The 17,187-nt window shown below is 34.6% G+C and overlaps 4 protein-coding genes across 5 annotated transcripts in view; 3 read left to right on the forward strand and 1 right to left on the reverse strand.

The window, feature by feature from the left end:
* LOC126367000 (protocadherin-like wing polarity protein stan) overlaps nucleotides 1-2,823 on the forward strand; it is a 273,660-nt gene extending 270,837 nt beyond the window's left edge. Inside the window, exons 56-57 of one of the 2 annotated variants that reach the window (XR_007566430.1) lie at nucleotides 328-423; nucleotides 1,542-2,823. Coding sequence is in view for 1 of the 2 variants with exons in the window: in XM_050010348.1 (XP_049866305.1) it covers nucleotides 1,542-1,581 (40 nt within the window). In the remaining variant the exon portion in view is untranslated. The remainder of the gene's footprint in view (nucleotides 1-327; nucleotides 424-1,541) is intronic. The other variant, XM_050010348.1, reaches the window with a different exon arrangement.
* Nucleotides 2,824-3,927: 1,104 nt separating this feature from the next.
* LOC126367099 (V-type proton ATPase 21 kDa proteolipid subunit c''-like) lies at nucleotides 3,928-7,020 on the reverse strand. The gene is made up of 2 exons (XM_050010504.1): nucleotides 6,240-7,020; nucleotides 3,928-5,314 (listed from the first exon to the last, which is right to left on the reverse strand). Exon 1 carries the CDS (start codon nucleotides 6,881-6,883, stop codon nucleotides 6,272-6,274), a length of 612 nt encoding a protein of 203 aa, XP_049866461.1. The 5' UTR covers nucleotides 6,884-7,020; the 3' UTR covers nucleotides 3,928-5,314; nucleotides 6,240-6,271.
* A 514-nt stretch (nucleotides 7,021-7,534) lies between these two features.
* Nucleotides 7,535-12,754, forward strand: LOC126367010 (protein dispatched). The gene has a single exon (XM_050010360.1). It carries the CDS (start codon nucleotides 7,724-7,726, stop codon nucleotides 11,078-11,080), a length of 3,357 nt encoding a protein of 1,118 aa, XP_049866317.1. The 5' UTR covers nucleotides 7,535-7,723; the 3' UTR covers nucleotides 11,081-12,754.
* Nucleotides 12,755-15,505: 2,751 nt separating this feature from the next.
* Nucleotides 15,506-16,609, forward strand: LOC126366972 (uncharacterized). Its single transcript, XM_050010316.1, has one exon. The coding sequence runs from the start codon at nucleotides 15,506-15,508 to the stop codon at nucleotides 16,607-16,609; it is 1,104 nt and encodes a 367-aa protein (XP_049866273.1).
* The last annotated feature ends 578 nt before the right edge of the window (nucleotides 16,610-17,187 follow it).

The raw sequence follows: 17,187 nt of genomic DNA on the forward strand, positions 1-17,187 counted from the left end.
AATAAGAAGTAATCATTTGAATTATACTTTTTTACATTATGTTATTTGTTTAACTAGAACTGGATCACACCGGTATTACAAAAATTACAATATAATAGTGAAACTACAGTATAATAAATACAGTATAGTGTAGTATAATAATATCAGGTAAATATTTTTAGGAATTTAAGTCTATGGTTTTATATATTGGATTATTATTATGAAATGCGTGATCCAGTCTTGGTGTCCATAGATCTACATTTATTTCTTTAATGTTTATCACTTCTATTTTATGTGGTTTATTAAAACTCTTAATTAGTTATTGAAATATGAATAAATTGTCAATAGATGGTGGCGGTTGTATGAGAAACACTCATTGTAATCATCTTTTGCTTTGCTAACCGGTGGTGTTCGCGTCTACCCATCAATCATCATAGGGAGGAGGTAAAATATACGTTAATTTGCATGCATTACTTAGTACCTAATTTAAATACAACAGCTAAGCGCGTCATAAAACACAATACTAAATCAACGAACCGCTATGGTAGCCGACCTAAGGGCGGAAACATATCCATGCGTTGGAAGGTAGTTAGGTATCTAAGTGCCGAATTGGGGGGTTAAAAAGGCCATATCGAAGGAATTCATCTAAAAAAGGAATATTGCTATTTGACATTTGTTTGCATTGCGCACTTACTTTTATATGCGCAAACGTCAAATTGTAATATTGCCTTTTTAGATGAATAGCTTCGATGTGGCTTTGTTAACCCCCCTGTGTTTATCTACTACACCCCTTATAATGTAGCATGATTAGAATTACAGCAAAAGAGAGAGAGAGAGATAGTACATACATCCCCTAGCGCGAAAGAGACGAGAGATATATCCCTCTAATCTTGCTACTTAGGGGTAGGTATAATGTGGTGGAACTTTTGCGTTGCCGTACTGCATGCCACGTGTTCCTCAACACAGCCTAACGCGTCATAAAGGTCATTGTTTTCCCATCCCATTGACTACATCGAAGAGGTATACAAGGTGTTAGTGACATCGTAACGAAAACTTTGAGGGATGATACATACCATGATTCTGAGTAGATATCAAATGTAATTTTCCGTCGCAAACGGAACTGAAAATAATAAAAAAAGACACTAATATTTCATGAATTTTCCGAACTGAAATTCCACTTGATATCAACTCAGAATCATGGTCATCAATCAACCATCCCCCTCAGTATTCGTTACGGTGTCACTAACACTCATACCTACTTGTATGGCTACCTGTATGTACTTATATGGGGTGTAACTGGTGTAAGTAACCTCGTAACGAATACTGAGAGAGATGATTCAGCTCATTATTCTGAGTTTTCGTTACGATGTCACCCCTTATTATTCGTTACGATGTCACTAATATCCTGTATAACAGTTCCTACACACGTGTAAAAAATTACGAACGATTTATTTTACCCCTGTCCAAATTGTACATTTCATGCTTTCTCGAATGTATTTTTGAGGCCGCGTCCATTACAACGTAGTTATGATGCGATGTAATGTAATGTTGTTTGCTTACAGGAAATCTACTACTGAAGACGACGCAGAGACGCGAGTGTAATACTATAGTACAAGATTTCCAATGAATCTCAATTAGTTATCGTTTAACTTTAATTGTATTTGTATATTATTCAGTAATGTTTCAAGTAATCTTAAGTTAGTCTTATTTATTGAAAGACTGTATACTTACAATCAGTGTCCACTGCCATAGTGTAGATTGTAACAACTTATTTATTTGTAATTTTGTATTTTTCATCTATACTATGCTTTAAGTAACAATGATTTAGGTTTAAAACGAAGCTATTTGAATACTCAATTTAATATTTTTGTGTGCATTTAGAATGTTTTGAACGGGTTTTGTGCAAATTATGAGTAGATTTTCGTCTATCTTTAGACACTATGTTATCTAAGAAAGAGGTTATGAATAATGCGAGTAGTTTTATTACGAAAAGACATCCAAAGTCAGTCATGTAAATAGTTATAAGGTGTAATCTGTAGAACACAAATTGTGAAACACAATTATTTTTGTAAGGAACCAAAAGTTATGTTAGAAAATCTATGAATTCATTTTTAATGGATGCAAGTTTGACAACTATACACAGAATGTGTTAGCTCACAAATCTTACAAAATACAATCGTAAGGAAAAACCTAATTGAGATCAATTTAATTATGGATTTCGTTTGTATATAAAAGGAGAGTGTTGTGTGAATTTTGAACGTTTTAACGAAGAGTCCACCTATTTTGTAAATAAATAGATTTTTACACTCATAGCGTTTAGGTAATGTAATAGAATAATAAGAAAAAGCTTTATTTAGGTATTTCCTAGTGTCATATTGCCATAAATATTGTTTAAAAAGTTTGTAGTTCGCAGTGTGCTGTAGGTAGTTGAAAATTATAAATATGATGAAGCTATGTAACTTGAAGACTAACTAAAAGAGAACATCGTTAAAAGAAGAGCTCTAGAAGTAGGTAAATAAATAAAATCAATTCTATAAACGTAATATCAACCATCACAATAACCACCGGCTCAATTTTATAAAATAATTAAATTGCATAAATTGGAATTTTTAGTCTATGTAATGTTAGTTTTCAAGGAGTAGTCAACATTCCATTATTTTCTGCTCAGATTTAATGCTTTAAGTGGTAGCAAATAAGTTCCAAATTGCTTTGGTAGTGTTTATTAACTTTGTACTGCAATTTTTGGGTCATTTCGATAACTTTTACAACTTTACATTCCGTTTTGTGATAATACTATTCCATTTTTAATCCTTTTACACCATCACAATTGTTTATTATATTAGTACAAACAACTTCAGAATTGTTTTATATTGAAATATTAATAAATATTTTATTGCTAAAATAGTACCTGTATTTTATTAAAATCTTATTCCTTCAATTTCAATATAATAAATAGAGGTGTAAAGTGTGTGCCATAACCTGTGGAGGTCCTTAGAAGGTCCTTGTTGCTCGGGTCTGACCGTCACTGTAGCAAATGTAATAGGTTATTAAAAAATGTAATAGGTTATCTGAACAAATACTCGGTCACATCCGGCAAATAATGGCACGATAAACATACATACATAATCAGCCTACATACGTCCCACTGTTGGGCACACGCCTCCCCTCAATCAAACGGGGAGGGTTCTGCAGACAACTGCTGGCTTTGGTCTATGGTTCTACCCTTATTCTGATTTTACCGCCATCTATTGCGGAATAGTCGAACTTTTACAAATCGTAGCATGTAGGAAAGGTTGAACCATCTGTAGCGGAACCAGCTACGAAGGAAAACTTCTCGCTACACGCCTTTGGGATTAGTCATAGAGGTTTGAATCTCAATATTACATTTCTGATTTACTTCCTGTTTTGTATATATACGAAGTGCAAGAGCTCATATTATTTTTGAGCTGTTACCAAACTGGAATCATCTCATCATGTAGGTACATATGTATTGAATTAATTTTAGCTCTAATAGTGAAATCATGTGCCCGACTCCCATAATTACTTAGCTACTATGTTATTAATGAAAATAAACATATAAAAAATCTTATATTTTTTTATTTAGGTAAGTACTAGCCAGCCCATGCACAATCTCAGTTTCCGACCGACTGGAAATATTATTTTTATCAAGTAAGTCATGATGTCATCGGCACGTGATGTGAACCGCGCGAACGCAAAGTTAGAATTAGTTAAGTACCTATGTACCTTTGCGGTATCAAGTCATATTTTAGTAATCCTTTGGAATGGCTTGCCATAGTGGTAAAAGGATTCGCCAGGTGCATGAGACATTTTCGCCGTTTTCCCGTGTGTATGAGTGTGTAACATCAACAATCGTTTCTCTCGAAGACGCAGCCGTGTATGTATGCTGCGTATGTTCATTCAATGGGTTTATGAAATAAAGAAGACACATTAACTTTGTCTATTTATTCATCAACATACATAATATCTACATTTGCACAAATAAAGTATATTTAACTTAGATTTACATCAGTAAACGGTACTTAAAGACTGATATAATACTTCTTCAATTGTTTTGTTCCAATAATAATGAATGTCACTATTTGTGCCTACAGCCAATATCGATCGATTCTTCGTAAGTTGTATGGCATACACATCAACACCTATAATAATGTTTATATGGTTATGAATTTACACGTACAATAAATTAGAGCAGGGAAGCGAAACTAATATTTACAAAATCTGAAAGTTACAATTTCATATAATTTAGGTAGAGAACATCGAATATTAGAAGAAAAACGTTTTGTAAACATTGGGATAATTTGTAACGTTGCCAGTCCACTTTTATTTTCGAAACTATCCAAAAGGATATGTTTACAAATTACAATTACTTTGATTTTACGATAAAAAGCACGCATAGTATCCGAATACAGTGGACAAGCACCTCAGTAACACTCTGCCTCTTTCAATCTCATGCCAGTAATATTATATTAGCCATAGAATATTGTTAATTATATGATAAACTACTCCAATTATAAAGTTTATGTACACTATGTATTATGGGCTATTGATTCAATAAACCAATGATTAACCATTTACAAGATGAAAACATGGTTTTATGGAATGTTTAAGCCTTTAAAATGACTAGATACAACATTGCATTTTGTTTGTCAAGGCATTTAGGCGTTATGACCACTAGGGTTTTGGAAATGACAAAAGTAGTGAGCTGTGTTGCCATTTTAGGTGTGCACCTAGCAGTATGTTGGAATAAGGCATTATGTATAATTGTGATATGTCGTCATGCAATGTGTATCTAGTCAACTCAACGTCAGAGACACAGTGTAACATGATAAAACAAGCTAACTCTATGGTTACAAAAACACTCCAATACAATCAAAACTGTTCATACAAATCTGTGACCTTAGCACAAAATGCAGTAACTGAAGTCAAAAAAAAAATCAAAAACAAGTAATACATAATTATTTACTCTTACAAATTAATAATGATTTCAGTGCTAAGACCATAAGAATGTTACACGAAAATAACAATTTCACTGTCCTCAAAAAGTCAGTTTTGCAAATTGACAAATTAGAGAACAATTTCTGATTCGTTTTTTTCTACATTCCGTGTAACAGCCCTAACAGGGTTTACAAAAAAAATAACATCAAAAAATGTATGTAGGAATCTAAATTCAAAACACAGCAACAATACTTGGTTCCAACACTGCAGTTATACTTAAATCTTCCAAATTCTATTTATGTTAGGGTACAGTTTTTAAGCACTGGTTGTGTTTTGTTTTCTTAAGATCAAGGCCAGGCGACCCAGTGCTGCTTGTACACTGAAAATGAAATTAATGTAAAATTAGGAAAAATAAAATAGGCACTTTACAGAATGTCAATAAAGAGTTAAAATTAAATGGCAGTGCTGTTACTCTTTATTGGCAACACTGAGTTTCAATATCACATGGCTGATAAATAATTGTTGCTGGCTAATAAATAATTATTTTCAAAGCTTAAAACACTGTTAAGGGAAACTTATAATATGGTAAGGCTGAGACAGTCACAATATGAAGTTATACGAAATACAAGACATTGTAGCCCAATATACCAAGATTTTAGAAGACCAAAACACTCCAATAAACTGGATAAATATTTTTATTACTAGTCAGTTTTTTTTTAAGTTATGATTTGAGTATTTTGGCTGGTTAAAAGTCAATTTAGCATACATAGTAGAACATATTAAAAGCATTAAACACATTGTTAAGTCAGTTAAACAAACAAACTTCATATAGGTAACTTTCATCTACACAAATGCATACTTTTGACCAATCGTGATAGATAAAATTAGGTAACAAGGACAACTGACAATGGAATACTTAGGGGTAACATTATAGTATAAAATGGTAATGAAATATTATAGTTATTTTATGATACAAAATGATCTCTTCATAGGAATAAAATATTCATTGTAAGAATTTAATAAAAATAGGCAGAGAAGGACATAAAAAATTGGAGGGAACTTTTTAGTAACACACTATTAGCACTTACATAGGCCTCACATGACCTGTCAGTGTGGTCACTATGATAAAGAAATAACATTGAAATCTTAATAAGTTATAGAGTAATAGTTACAAAGTTTAACTAAAAATACATTAGAATACTTTACTTACCCTACGATGTGCAGCTAACTTCCAATACATTAATTATGAAAATATGATTTTAAGTCACAATTTACAACAGCAACAATAAATACAAAGTACTTACAAGTTTTATTCAAGTATTATGTCTTCTTAGATTTACTGGTTGCCCATTTTGACTTTTGACGTCATGTAAATGCCAACAATAAGGCCGAACAGACCAATGGCTGATCCAAAAATTTCTACAATGAGGATTTTGACGAAGAGGGCAGCATTGGCAGCATCAGCAAGGGCAGCACCTGAGCCCACGATGCCGACGGCGATACCGCAGAACAAGTTGACCAGGCCCACAGCCAGACCGGCTCCAAACATCACAAATCCAGCCATTTTATTCTGTTGCTCAATGTTAATATCACCTGTCGTGTATTTCTCCAGCATACCCGACAACACGATGGCAGTGATCAAACCGTAAATAGCGACGGCTTCACAGAAGATGACGGAGATCAAATTCTTGGTCTTGATTCTGGGCGCTTTGACACCTCCGCCGACAATGCTCGTGCCAGTCGTGTGGATGCCCAGGGCAGCACCCACCACCGACAGGGATACGGCGAAGGCGATGCCCAGCGTACCCCACATATAGGGGGACGTGTTGTCTAGGAACCATCCCACACTCAGCTGCTCACCCTTACCGTTCAAGAGGTAGTATAGCGAAAAAATTACTACCGCGAGACTCACGAGCAACACGAACAGGTAAGTTAGGAAGTATCTCATCTTGAGATATTTGTTGAGCAATTTGGTGATATTATACCCGAGAAATCCCGACAGGGACGGCCTTTTTTCGCCCAATTTTTGCCTTGACAGAAAACTCAAAAGAAGTCTTGTGATCACAAGACGTCAGAGACAAGATGAATGTTGCCACATGAATTTTTAAAATGTGACTAATCTATAGTCGATTATAATGAAAATTACGGGCTAAAAATATGCCGATGATCTTTCCCAAACAAAATTTACACTTTAACTTTCTCAAATATATAAATGGATTTATTTCATGCATAAAATGTCCTTAAAATTAATGTTTTTAACAATTCTCTGACATTGCCAGAGTAAAAATTAAATAAAATAGCTGCGTTCAAAAAATATATTCCTAATCAAATATACTACACACCTCCGCTAATAGATAATAAATAATTAAAAGTTTTATTTAGCCTAATATTTTGGTCAACTCTGTCAGTGAAATCATGGTAAAACGATTTCCAATGATAAATTTATTATATTTTTCGATAGATGTGACCCCCGGATTCATTAAAAATATCAATGATGAAGTACGTAAAAGTGATGTATCAATGATGTATGGATGTATGGTTTAGGTTGGTACGATTGTATCATTCATTCGCCTGCCATTCAATCATTCGGTATCTGTCATTCATGCGGTCATGTGTGTGGTGGAGTGATTTTATTTATATTTTCCTCCCTTTTCCCTAATATTTTGATTTGCAAAATGTGATACCCTGTTGAGTTTACAGCTTAATTAAAAGGACATGACGTGTTTCGTTGACGAAAGAAGATGGAGTAGGAAAATAACTATGAAGGCCGTGGAATCACTACATCAAGATGCTGTCTGCATACGCCAGGTTCATTGTTCGACATTCTTACCTCGTTCTTTTCGTCATAGGTGTGATCTCAACTGTCCTCACAGTGATACCGTTTGTTTGTCACGAACTTCCATCATTTTCCGATCCTTTAGTGGGGTTCGAAACGCGCGGAACAACACTAGCGCACCGTTTCATCGCCTGGGAGAACCTTATAGACGAAACGAGACCTTCCAGGAGCCTCGCAGTCAACCCTCAAGAAATAGAAGATCAAAAACGCATGAATCGCACATACTATAATAAAACCAGGCCAGACAGACCCAGATCAGGGCATGGACATAAAAAGAAGATGAGGAAAAAAAAGAAAAAGGTAAATAATAGTACTGGTGTGGAGAAAACATGGTATGACTCAACCGAGTCGAATACTTCTAGCAATCATGTGCATTGGGGATTTGGGAAGAATGTTAGCTTTGAAGATGAGGATACGAGCATCATCAGAGATCACATAAAGAAGCAGTGGAAGCAACTAAAGGATATGCAACGAGAACCAGATGAACCCCATCAAAGTTTCCCAGGATCATGTGGAGCACCACTGGCAGACTATGCTCACTTAGTTGTCTCTACTTCAGATAATACTTCCTTGTTGACTTATGAAAATGTACAAAAGATGTGTCAACTACAAATGCAGCTTGAAGCAATAGGTGAGGATGATTATTACAGATTGTGCCAAAGGTCGTCAAACTCTGATCTCTGTTGCCCCATTTGGAGTGTGCCAAATTATATAGCTTTAATATCTGGAAAAGATTCATGTACAAATTTAACTAGGAATGATGTTAAAAGCCTGATAGAGATATTGACCAAATGTGCTGGTTATTTTCACAATTTCACCCTAATGGCTTCTTGTGAATTAGGCAGATGTAAAGTCCCTCTGTTCTGTTCTCAGTATGATGCAGTGTATAACTTGTTGTTTTACATGATAGACTCTGAGGCATTTTCTCCTCCAGCAATGTCTCAGAGTTATGTTAAAAATGTAATGATGTTTTTACCATTGCCCGCAAGTAGTACAATATTACCCTACTATAACAAACTACAAAGTTCAAATCTATCTTATGAAAATCTTGTTATACCTGCCATAGAATTTGGACTGAAAAATACACTTTTCGACTTGTGGGTGATTCAAGATACATGGTTAATAGCTTTAGGGGGATTGTTTGTATTTCTGTGTGTGTGGATTTATACCAAATCACTTCTACTCACTTTGCTGTTGTTTACAGCTATTACATATTCACTTGGAATAGCATACTTCTTGTATGTGTATGTGTTCAATTTGGAGTTTTTTCCTTTTATGAATTTACTAGTCATAGTTGTTGTGATAGGAATTGGGGCTGACGATGCTTTCCTCTATATGAAAGTATGGAAAATGGTTAGTAAGCAGCTCATTCGAGACAATGTGATCAATCAAGACAATGGCTTGACTGATATTAAGAATGTATCCAGTGCAGGGGAGACTATACTCATTCAGATATTGGAAGAAACCTTGAAACATTCGGTAGTGGCGATATTTGTGACCACTCTGACGACTGCGGTGGCGTTTTTCGCTTCATATGTGAGCTACATTCCAGCTATCAACTGTTTTAGCGTTTTTGCTGGGACAGCAGTTCTAGTCAACTTTTTACTCATGATTAGTTGGTTGCCTGCCTCTGTATTCATAGTTGATGTTAAACTGTGTAGAAGTAAGAAAAATATATTAGAAGCATTGCACAAAATTGCAAACGAAATTTCAGAAGATATCAGAGTTATATTGAATACATTTATAATAGCGTGCGTAACGAAATTGCACATAGTATTTGTTATAATATTGGGTGCTATAGGAATTGGCAGCATTATCGTGGTATTTGATGCTCCTGGACTTCAGCTTCCAGACTCAAAACAGTTTCAGTTATTCCAGACCTCTCATCCATTTGAACAGTATGACATTTATTATAGAGACAATTTTCTATTTGAAAGACTTGGCAAAAATTTAGGCACAGGTAGCAAGATGCCTGTAAGATGGATATGGGGAGTAGAAGCCATTGACAATGGCAATCATATGGATCCAGCTTCTACAGGCCATCTTGTGTTTGACGACACCTTTTCAATATCAGATCCTGATTCACAAGCTTGGTTGCTGGATTTCTGTCGAAAGATCAAATTTCAACCGTTTTATCAACAAACTTTGGGTCCTCTACTTCCAAATTGTTTCATTGAAACTTTCAAAGTTTTCATGAGTCGACGGTGCATCGACAATATCGATAAAATTAACAGGACGCCATGTTGCGAGACATCCCGGTTTCCTTACAAGAAAGAAGTGTTTAACTTCTGTATCATAAAGGCAATGGAGTCGATGTATCAGACGCCTCGCGAGCTCTTCATGCCGGGAGTAGCTGGGCCCAAGTTCTTGCGGTCTGCCTCTCCGCCGGTCGTGGCAGCCATTGTTATAGAATACGAAAGTGTCGTCCCTTACTCGATGTCTTACAGAGCAATGAACAAATTTTTCCTTCATGTTGAGAATTGGACTCAGCAAGAGCTGCAATCGGCCCCTCCCGGGATGAAGGGTGGTTGGTTTATATCGGACTTTCAGTTTTACGATCTACAAAGAACTTTAGCTAGTGGTACTGTGATGGCTTTAGTATTGTCGGCTAGTCTAGGATTCGTAGTCCTCATTCCAGCTACCTTGAGTTTTGTGGTCAGCATTTGTGCGCTTAGTGCTATGATATTCTCTTCGACTGTAACAATAGCTATTTTAGTAATGAGCGACTGGAAATTAAATGTTTTAGAAAGTGTAGCGATCTCAACGTCCGCGGGATTAGCTGTAGATTTTAGTCTTCACTACGCTTTGAGCTACACCAATGCAAGTGGAGCTAAGTCTGCTAGGGTGAAGTATGCGTTAACTGCTTCAGCTGGGCCTACTGCAGCCGCTGCACTTACCACGAGTTTTGCCGGGATATTTCTCTTGCGTTCCAATCTACTTCCATACTCCCAAATCGGGACATTTCTTGCTTTAATAATGTCTGTAAGTTGGGTCTACGCTACATTTTTCCTCTGTTCTTTGCTGCACATTTTCGGTCGCAAACTTTCTAAAGACAAGGTTCCCACGGAGGAAAGAAAATCGGTATCGCGTGTTAGTTCAATTTGTTCAGGCGTCCCTAATCTGGAAAGCCATGAGTTGGAGCACTTGGCGGACAGCAATCGCACAAATATTACTCATTCTCACAGTCCGTCGAGCGTGAGTGCCACCACTGTTGTCTTACACGACGACTATGAACATTCTCACACTAAGTTAGAAAATAAAACCAGTATTGGTAACGATATAGGTAATAACACTAATAACAATGACTGAATGTTGTAGGTTTAATAATTGATACACTGCTTGCCGTCAGGTGTATGTTCGTACTGTAGCAGTATTATCTACATTTACACTTTACTATTGTATAATTTTTGATGTATTTTTTTATTTTACATTTGTGCTTGTACATGTATGATTGATTGTTTATGTAACTAAGTATGAATTGTTTTTGTTCGATAGAATCTCATGATGTAAGATGCGTGTATTTTATAGGATATAAATACAGCAGGATAAATGTTGACGGACTTAAGGCATGACTAGATATTTTACATATTCTGATTCTGGCGTCATTTGACGTGACTAGTGACATTGTGATCGTGATGAGGTAGTTATGATATCGCATGTGGTGGGTCATACCCACTTGCTGTATTTATACCTAGAAACTACACAGTTTTAAGATGTGACAATAATTATCACATACCTACGTAATAGTTCATGTGCGACAATATAGAATCTAATCGAGCTTAGCTTGATCATTGTTGTTGTGTTGCTAATACTTTGTTAAAATCATTTTCAAATTAATAACAGTAGGGTCTGCACGACAACCGCGTCGCGGACGCGGTTAAATATTAACGCAGCGTACGTATGCTATCTATGTATATAGATGTCGTACGGCTATTGGTCGAAGCCTTCGGTATCGCGGTTGTCGTATAGACCCTGCAGCTTCTTAGTATTTAAAACGAAGTAAGTTTTTAGCCAAAATGTTAAGTATTTTCATACAGTTTATCTATATACTTAATACCATTAAAAGATAGCGTCAGTACCTTTCAATTTATGTCAATTGCAAATCATTAAAATTGTTATTCATCGAAATAATGTACGTACTTATACTAAAAGCTGATGTTAAATGTATAAATTGTAGAATATATGTAGTTAAGTTTAATTATCAGAGATCTCATTCCAATTATATTTCTTTGGATGGATATTTACTTATCAAATTGTAGAAAACTCAACAGAGTAAACCAGTATTTAGAAGTAGTCTTTTGTACTTAATATCGCAAACAATATAGTTGGATTGGACTTCCAACCATTGCCAATGTTGCCATATACCTATCACAAAAGAATTAGATAAATGTTTAGATTTATAAGGACCTATTATTTTTGTGTAAGTTGATGTTTCAGATGTCTATGTGAAAAGCTCACTATGTAAGAAAAGTATTAGAATTAAAGATATATGGTATTTTAAACATATGTGATATTTTTATAAGTTCACAGGTATCACATAAACAAAGACAAGAGTAGCAGGAAATTATAACTCATATTTTTGGTATTACAAAATTTTGCAAAAAGAAAATGATGGAAAAAGTCTCTTATTTTTTATTTGTTAATAACTAGGTAATGTACTTAATTGAACAATTACCGTCTATACTAGTGAGAAATATTTTTAATAAAATATAAATAATATTTATACAAAGCAGTAAAGGTGGAGATTATCAAATGAGGATTCATTTTGCTGACGAAAATGTTTAAACAAAACAAGTCAGCCTAACTCAGCACATCACAAGTATTTTACAAATGTTTTCTTGATAATTATTATGTGCCATAAAATTAAATACTTTACATCAACTGACAAAATGTTTAAAGATCTGAAATCTGTTACTTAATAATTAGTGTACTTAATTATTCGAATATTGTGTAAGAAATGGAATAAAATGTTACTTTTTGTAATATTGTTTTTTTTTTGTTATAGACCGTCTCTGTTAACTTGTGGGCACGTGAGTGATTCCAAATAATTATATATAATTAATGCCGAAAAATAATTTTAATTTACCCCCTTACGCATCTTTATAGGGAAACTTAAAGATGGTTGTAATTTGAAAATTAAAGTAGAATCAGTGCGGCGGTTATAGCAGCGGATAGGGTGTTTGCCGTTAGTTTTTCCCAGCCGGGCTAGTAATAACATGGGCAAATTAATTACCCATCTTACTATAGTAAAACTTGAAGTAAAAAAGGCGTGTGGCGCTTTACGAATAGTAGCAATACCAATTTGCCGATGTTACAAGCCACATGAAAAGACTTCAGAATAACGCTTAATGGCGCTCCCAAGCATTAGAAAAGTGAAACGATGCAGTCTCCATCCAGTTATACTACTATGAGCGTTGATCAGATTCAATCGAATCAAAGTTAAACTGTATCTGTCCGCAGCGCTCAGCAACACGGAAGAAATACGATAGCAAATGCAAGGCGGATGCGCTGCCATCTAGCTGTCGTACGCTATATATAATGTGAACAAACCAAACGCAGCATAGTGTAAGATATGCTCCACCTTCGTTTGCTAATGAGTGAGGACACTATTCATTTAGTAGATTGTAATGAGAAAGGGACATTTTCATTTAATAAATTCAAAGTGTGTTAGGATCGAAGCAAATGGAATTCCATAGTTACACACACACACACGCACACACACACACACACACGCACGTACATAGCAAGTTGCATTTTACCTTAACTATTAATTATTATTTTCTCTTTTTATTGATAACTTGATATCATTCAAATTTTAAATATTATAACAATATTCATTGTCAGCACCCTCACTTTTGGCTTTTGCATACAACTTTTGGATGGTAGCTGGTATCCTTAGCTCAGTTTTAAAAACTTTTAGGGATAACAGCCGACTCATATCAATTATGTCACAGCCTGTAACTACACATTTATAAATGTAAACAAATATTGTCATATATTTAAGGCTTTAATGGTACGAAATAAAGATATTATTAAAGATATTATAGTCACTGCTTACCCCGGTGGGAAATAGGCGTGAGATAGATAAAATAAACTCATCATAGGAAAGAAAACTAATATACTACGTACCTATAAATAACTGGAATCTAAACAAAATTAAAAAGTATGATAAAAATTAACTAATAAAAATAATTTAATAAATATAAATAACTTATGAAGAGTGAAATGAAACGTAAACGTCACTTTGACAACCCGAGGAGAAGGCGTGTTCCGGTTAAATATTAAACCTTGTCTCTTTCTTTTTCGTGCACTTTATATAAATCTATCCTTGTCTTCACCAAAAATGTTAACATTTGTTCTTTCTAAACTGGAATGGTTTGATGATTCACGGAAAAACAACACTCAGTTAAATTTTGTGTTACTCAGAGGCGCGGGAAAATACGGACGTGTTTTAAATTTGCATTTAAATAATATTTCGGAAAATTTGTATAATACTGTATATATTTATAAAAATAGGATTACAATTAACTTAATTCTATAGTGTAAATATAAAAGTTTGAGTGAAGATGGGGAATGTCCGTATACACAACAGGACCCTTCGTCTGATTCGATCGACAACCAGAGTTTCACTTTCGTAATATTTAGTACCTTCCGAGTAGTGTAAGAAAAATAATAGTACCTTTACAGTTAAACAAAAAACTTGAATTAATTTCCAGCAGGACCCTCCGTGGTTTGAAGGTCTTCAGACCATTGGTGTATATCCCTGTATAGCGGTGCATTAGTACCTTCAGATTATCTTCGTTTTCTTTTAAAACAAATATTAGTTTATAAGAAATAAATCTACAAAATTTTTATACTGCCAGCAGGACCCTTTTTTGTTTTGGTGCTTTCAGTCCAGACATTCATATTTCCTAGCAGCAGTATATTAGTACTTTTCAAAAAAATATCGCTTAATTAAAAAAAAATGTATTAAAAAGTAATAAGACTGATTCTTTATCAGAGAAAATATTCTAACACTTTTATTTATGTGATGCAACCAATGAAATAAAAATCAGTTTTCATGTTATATTAGGTAGGTACGTAGTTTAATATCGTCAAAAAGGAAAACACAATGAAAATTATAACAAAAAATAAATTATATTTACAAAAATTTACATTAGGAATTATCAATCAAAATTACAATTACCAATCAAAATTACAATTACCAATAGAAATTATCAATCAAACGTTGTTCAGCGTGGGTTAATAAAGATCATAGTAGATCATTGGTTGCATCACATAAATAAAAGTGTTAGAATATTTTCTCTGATAAAGAATCAGTCTTATTACTTTTTAATACATTTTTTTTTAATTAAGCGATATTTTTTTGAAAAGTACTAATATACTGCTGCTAGGAAATATGAATGTCTGGACTGAAAGCACCAAAACAAAAAAGGGTCCTGCTGGCAGTATAAAAATTTTGTAGATTTATTTCTTATAAACTAATATTTGTTTTAAAAGAAAACGAAGATAATCTGAAGGTACTAATGCACCGCTATACAGGGATATACACCAATGGTCTGAAGACCTTCAAACCACGGAGGGTCCTGCTGGAAATTAATTCAAGTTTTTTGTTTAACTGTAAAGGTACTATTATTTTTCTTACACTACTCGGAAGGTACTAAATATTACGAAAGTGAAACTCTGGTTGTCGATCGAATCAGACGAAGGGTCCTGTTGTGTATACGGACATAGATGGGGAAAGGCGCAAAAAAACGTAAAAAGAAAATTGATTCTGAGGAGGCCGGGTCTGATAGTTCGGCAGACTATAATTCAATGAAGTCATTTGAAGTAGAACCTCCAAAGGATAAGTATGAAGTCTTCAAGATTCCTGATTATGTTCGATATTATCCAGAAGATGGCGGCAACTTTGAATATGTTGTCTTCATGGAAAGTACGAAGCCTGAGCAACCTCTGGGTGCTCGAGATATGATGTCCCTTGCAAATTCCCTGAAAAGATACAATAAAGGAGTGAAACAGCTGCAAAGAATAAATAAATTTAAAATTGGAGTCATATTTGAGCGGCCCGGCCTGGCGAACGCTGCTCTAACAAATAAAAAATTTTTGGATTCGCATAATCTGAAAGCGTCGATACCAGCGTCCTCAAGTGAGGTCACTGGTGTAATAACTCACGTGCCTACAGACCTCTCTAATGAACAAATATATTCTGCATTGACATCAACCAAAAACATTGTCACTATTCGAAGATTTATGAGGCGTGTCAAAAACGATTTTGGAGAGTTCAATTTAGAGCCAACAAAGACTGTATCCATAACTTTTTCATGCCCAAATTTACCCGAAAGTGTTGACCTCAACAGCTGGCGGTTCGAGCTTCGTCCGTATATTCCACCAGTTAAACAATGCTTGAAGTGTTTGCGGTATGGACATATCGCAAAGTTTTGTAAAAATGCTGAACGCTGCTCCATCTGCGGTGAGTCTCATAATTTTAAAGTTTGCACCAAGCTACCCAAGGATGCTTCTTGTTGTCACTGCAAAGGAAATCATATAGCTATATCATCTCAATGTCCAGTCAAAAAAGAACAAATAGAATTAAACAAACAGAAAGTGGAGACCAGATCGTATGCCTCTATAATTAACCAGAAGTCCTTCCCTCCGTTGAAGCAACATCCAACTGACCTCCTAGCATCTTTACTTAACTCAGATCAAATACTAAACATGGTTGTGGAATCAGTGGTGAAGCTGGTTGCTATGCACAAAAATAGTGAGGCATCAATTTGCTCACAAAGTATTAAGGACACACTCTTGGATACTATAAAGAGAAACAAGAAATCTCAATAGTTTATTCTTTCTTTTCTTTTTATTATGGATTATTTAAACATAATTAGTTGGAATGCTCAGAGTTTGACTGCTCATAAAAATTTACTAGTTCATTTTTTGAAAGAGAAAGAAATCGATTTAGCTCTGATTTGTGAAACTTGGTTAAAACCTCATATTAATTTTAATATTAAAGGATATAACATTGTAAGATTAGATTCCATTTTAATTCATAATAGTTTACAGTTTGACAAAATAAACACTTCTTTTGACGATTCTTTACAAAATATAGCTGTACGATTGAAATATGGCAATAAGGAAATTTCTTTTGTTTCTATATATAGTCCTGGCAGTAATCCTTTATTTTCTAAAGTAAAGTTTGATAATTTAATCAGTAATATACCTGGTCCCATGCTGATTGCTGGTGATTTTAACGCACTGCACACAGCATGGGGTTGTAGTGCCATTAATGCACGTGGTCGTGACATTCTTGAAAGCATTAGTGACAATGATTTAGTTTTATTAAATGATGGCGAATTGACTACAGTTGGCTCAAGCAGTTGGCAGAGGAATGCTCTTGATCTTGTAATGGTTTCTTCATC

The sequence above is a fragment of the Pectinophora gossypiella genome, chromosome 5 (assembly GCF_024362695.1).
Source record: "Pectinophora gossypiella chromosome 5, ilPecGoss1.1, whole genome shotgun sequence".
Taxonomy (NCBI): Eukaryota; Metazoa; Arthropoda; class Insecta; order Lepidoptera; family Gelechiidae; genus Pectinophora; species Pectinophora gossypiella.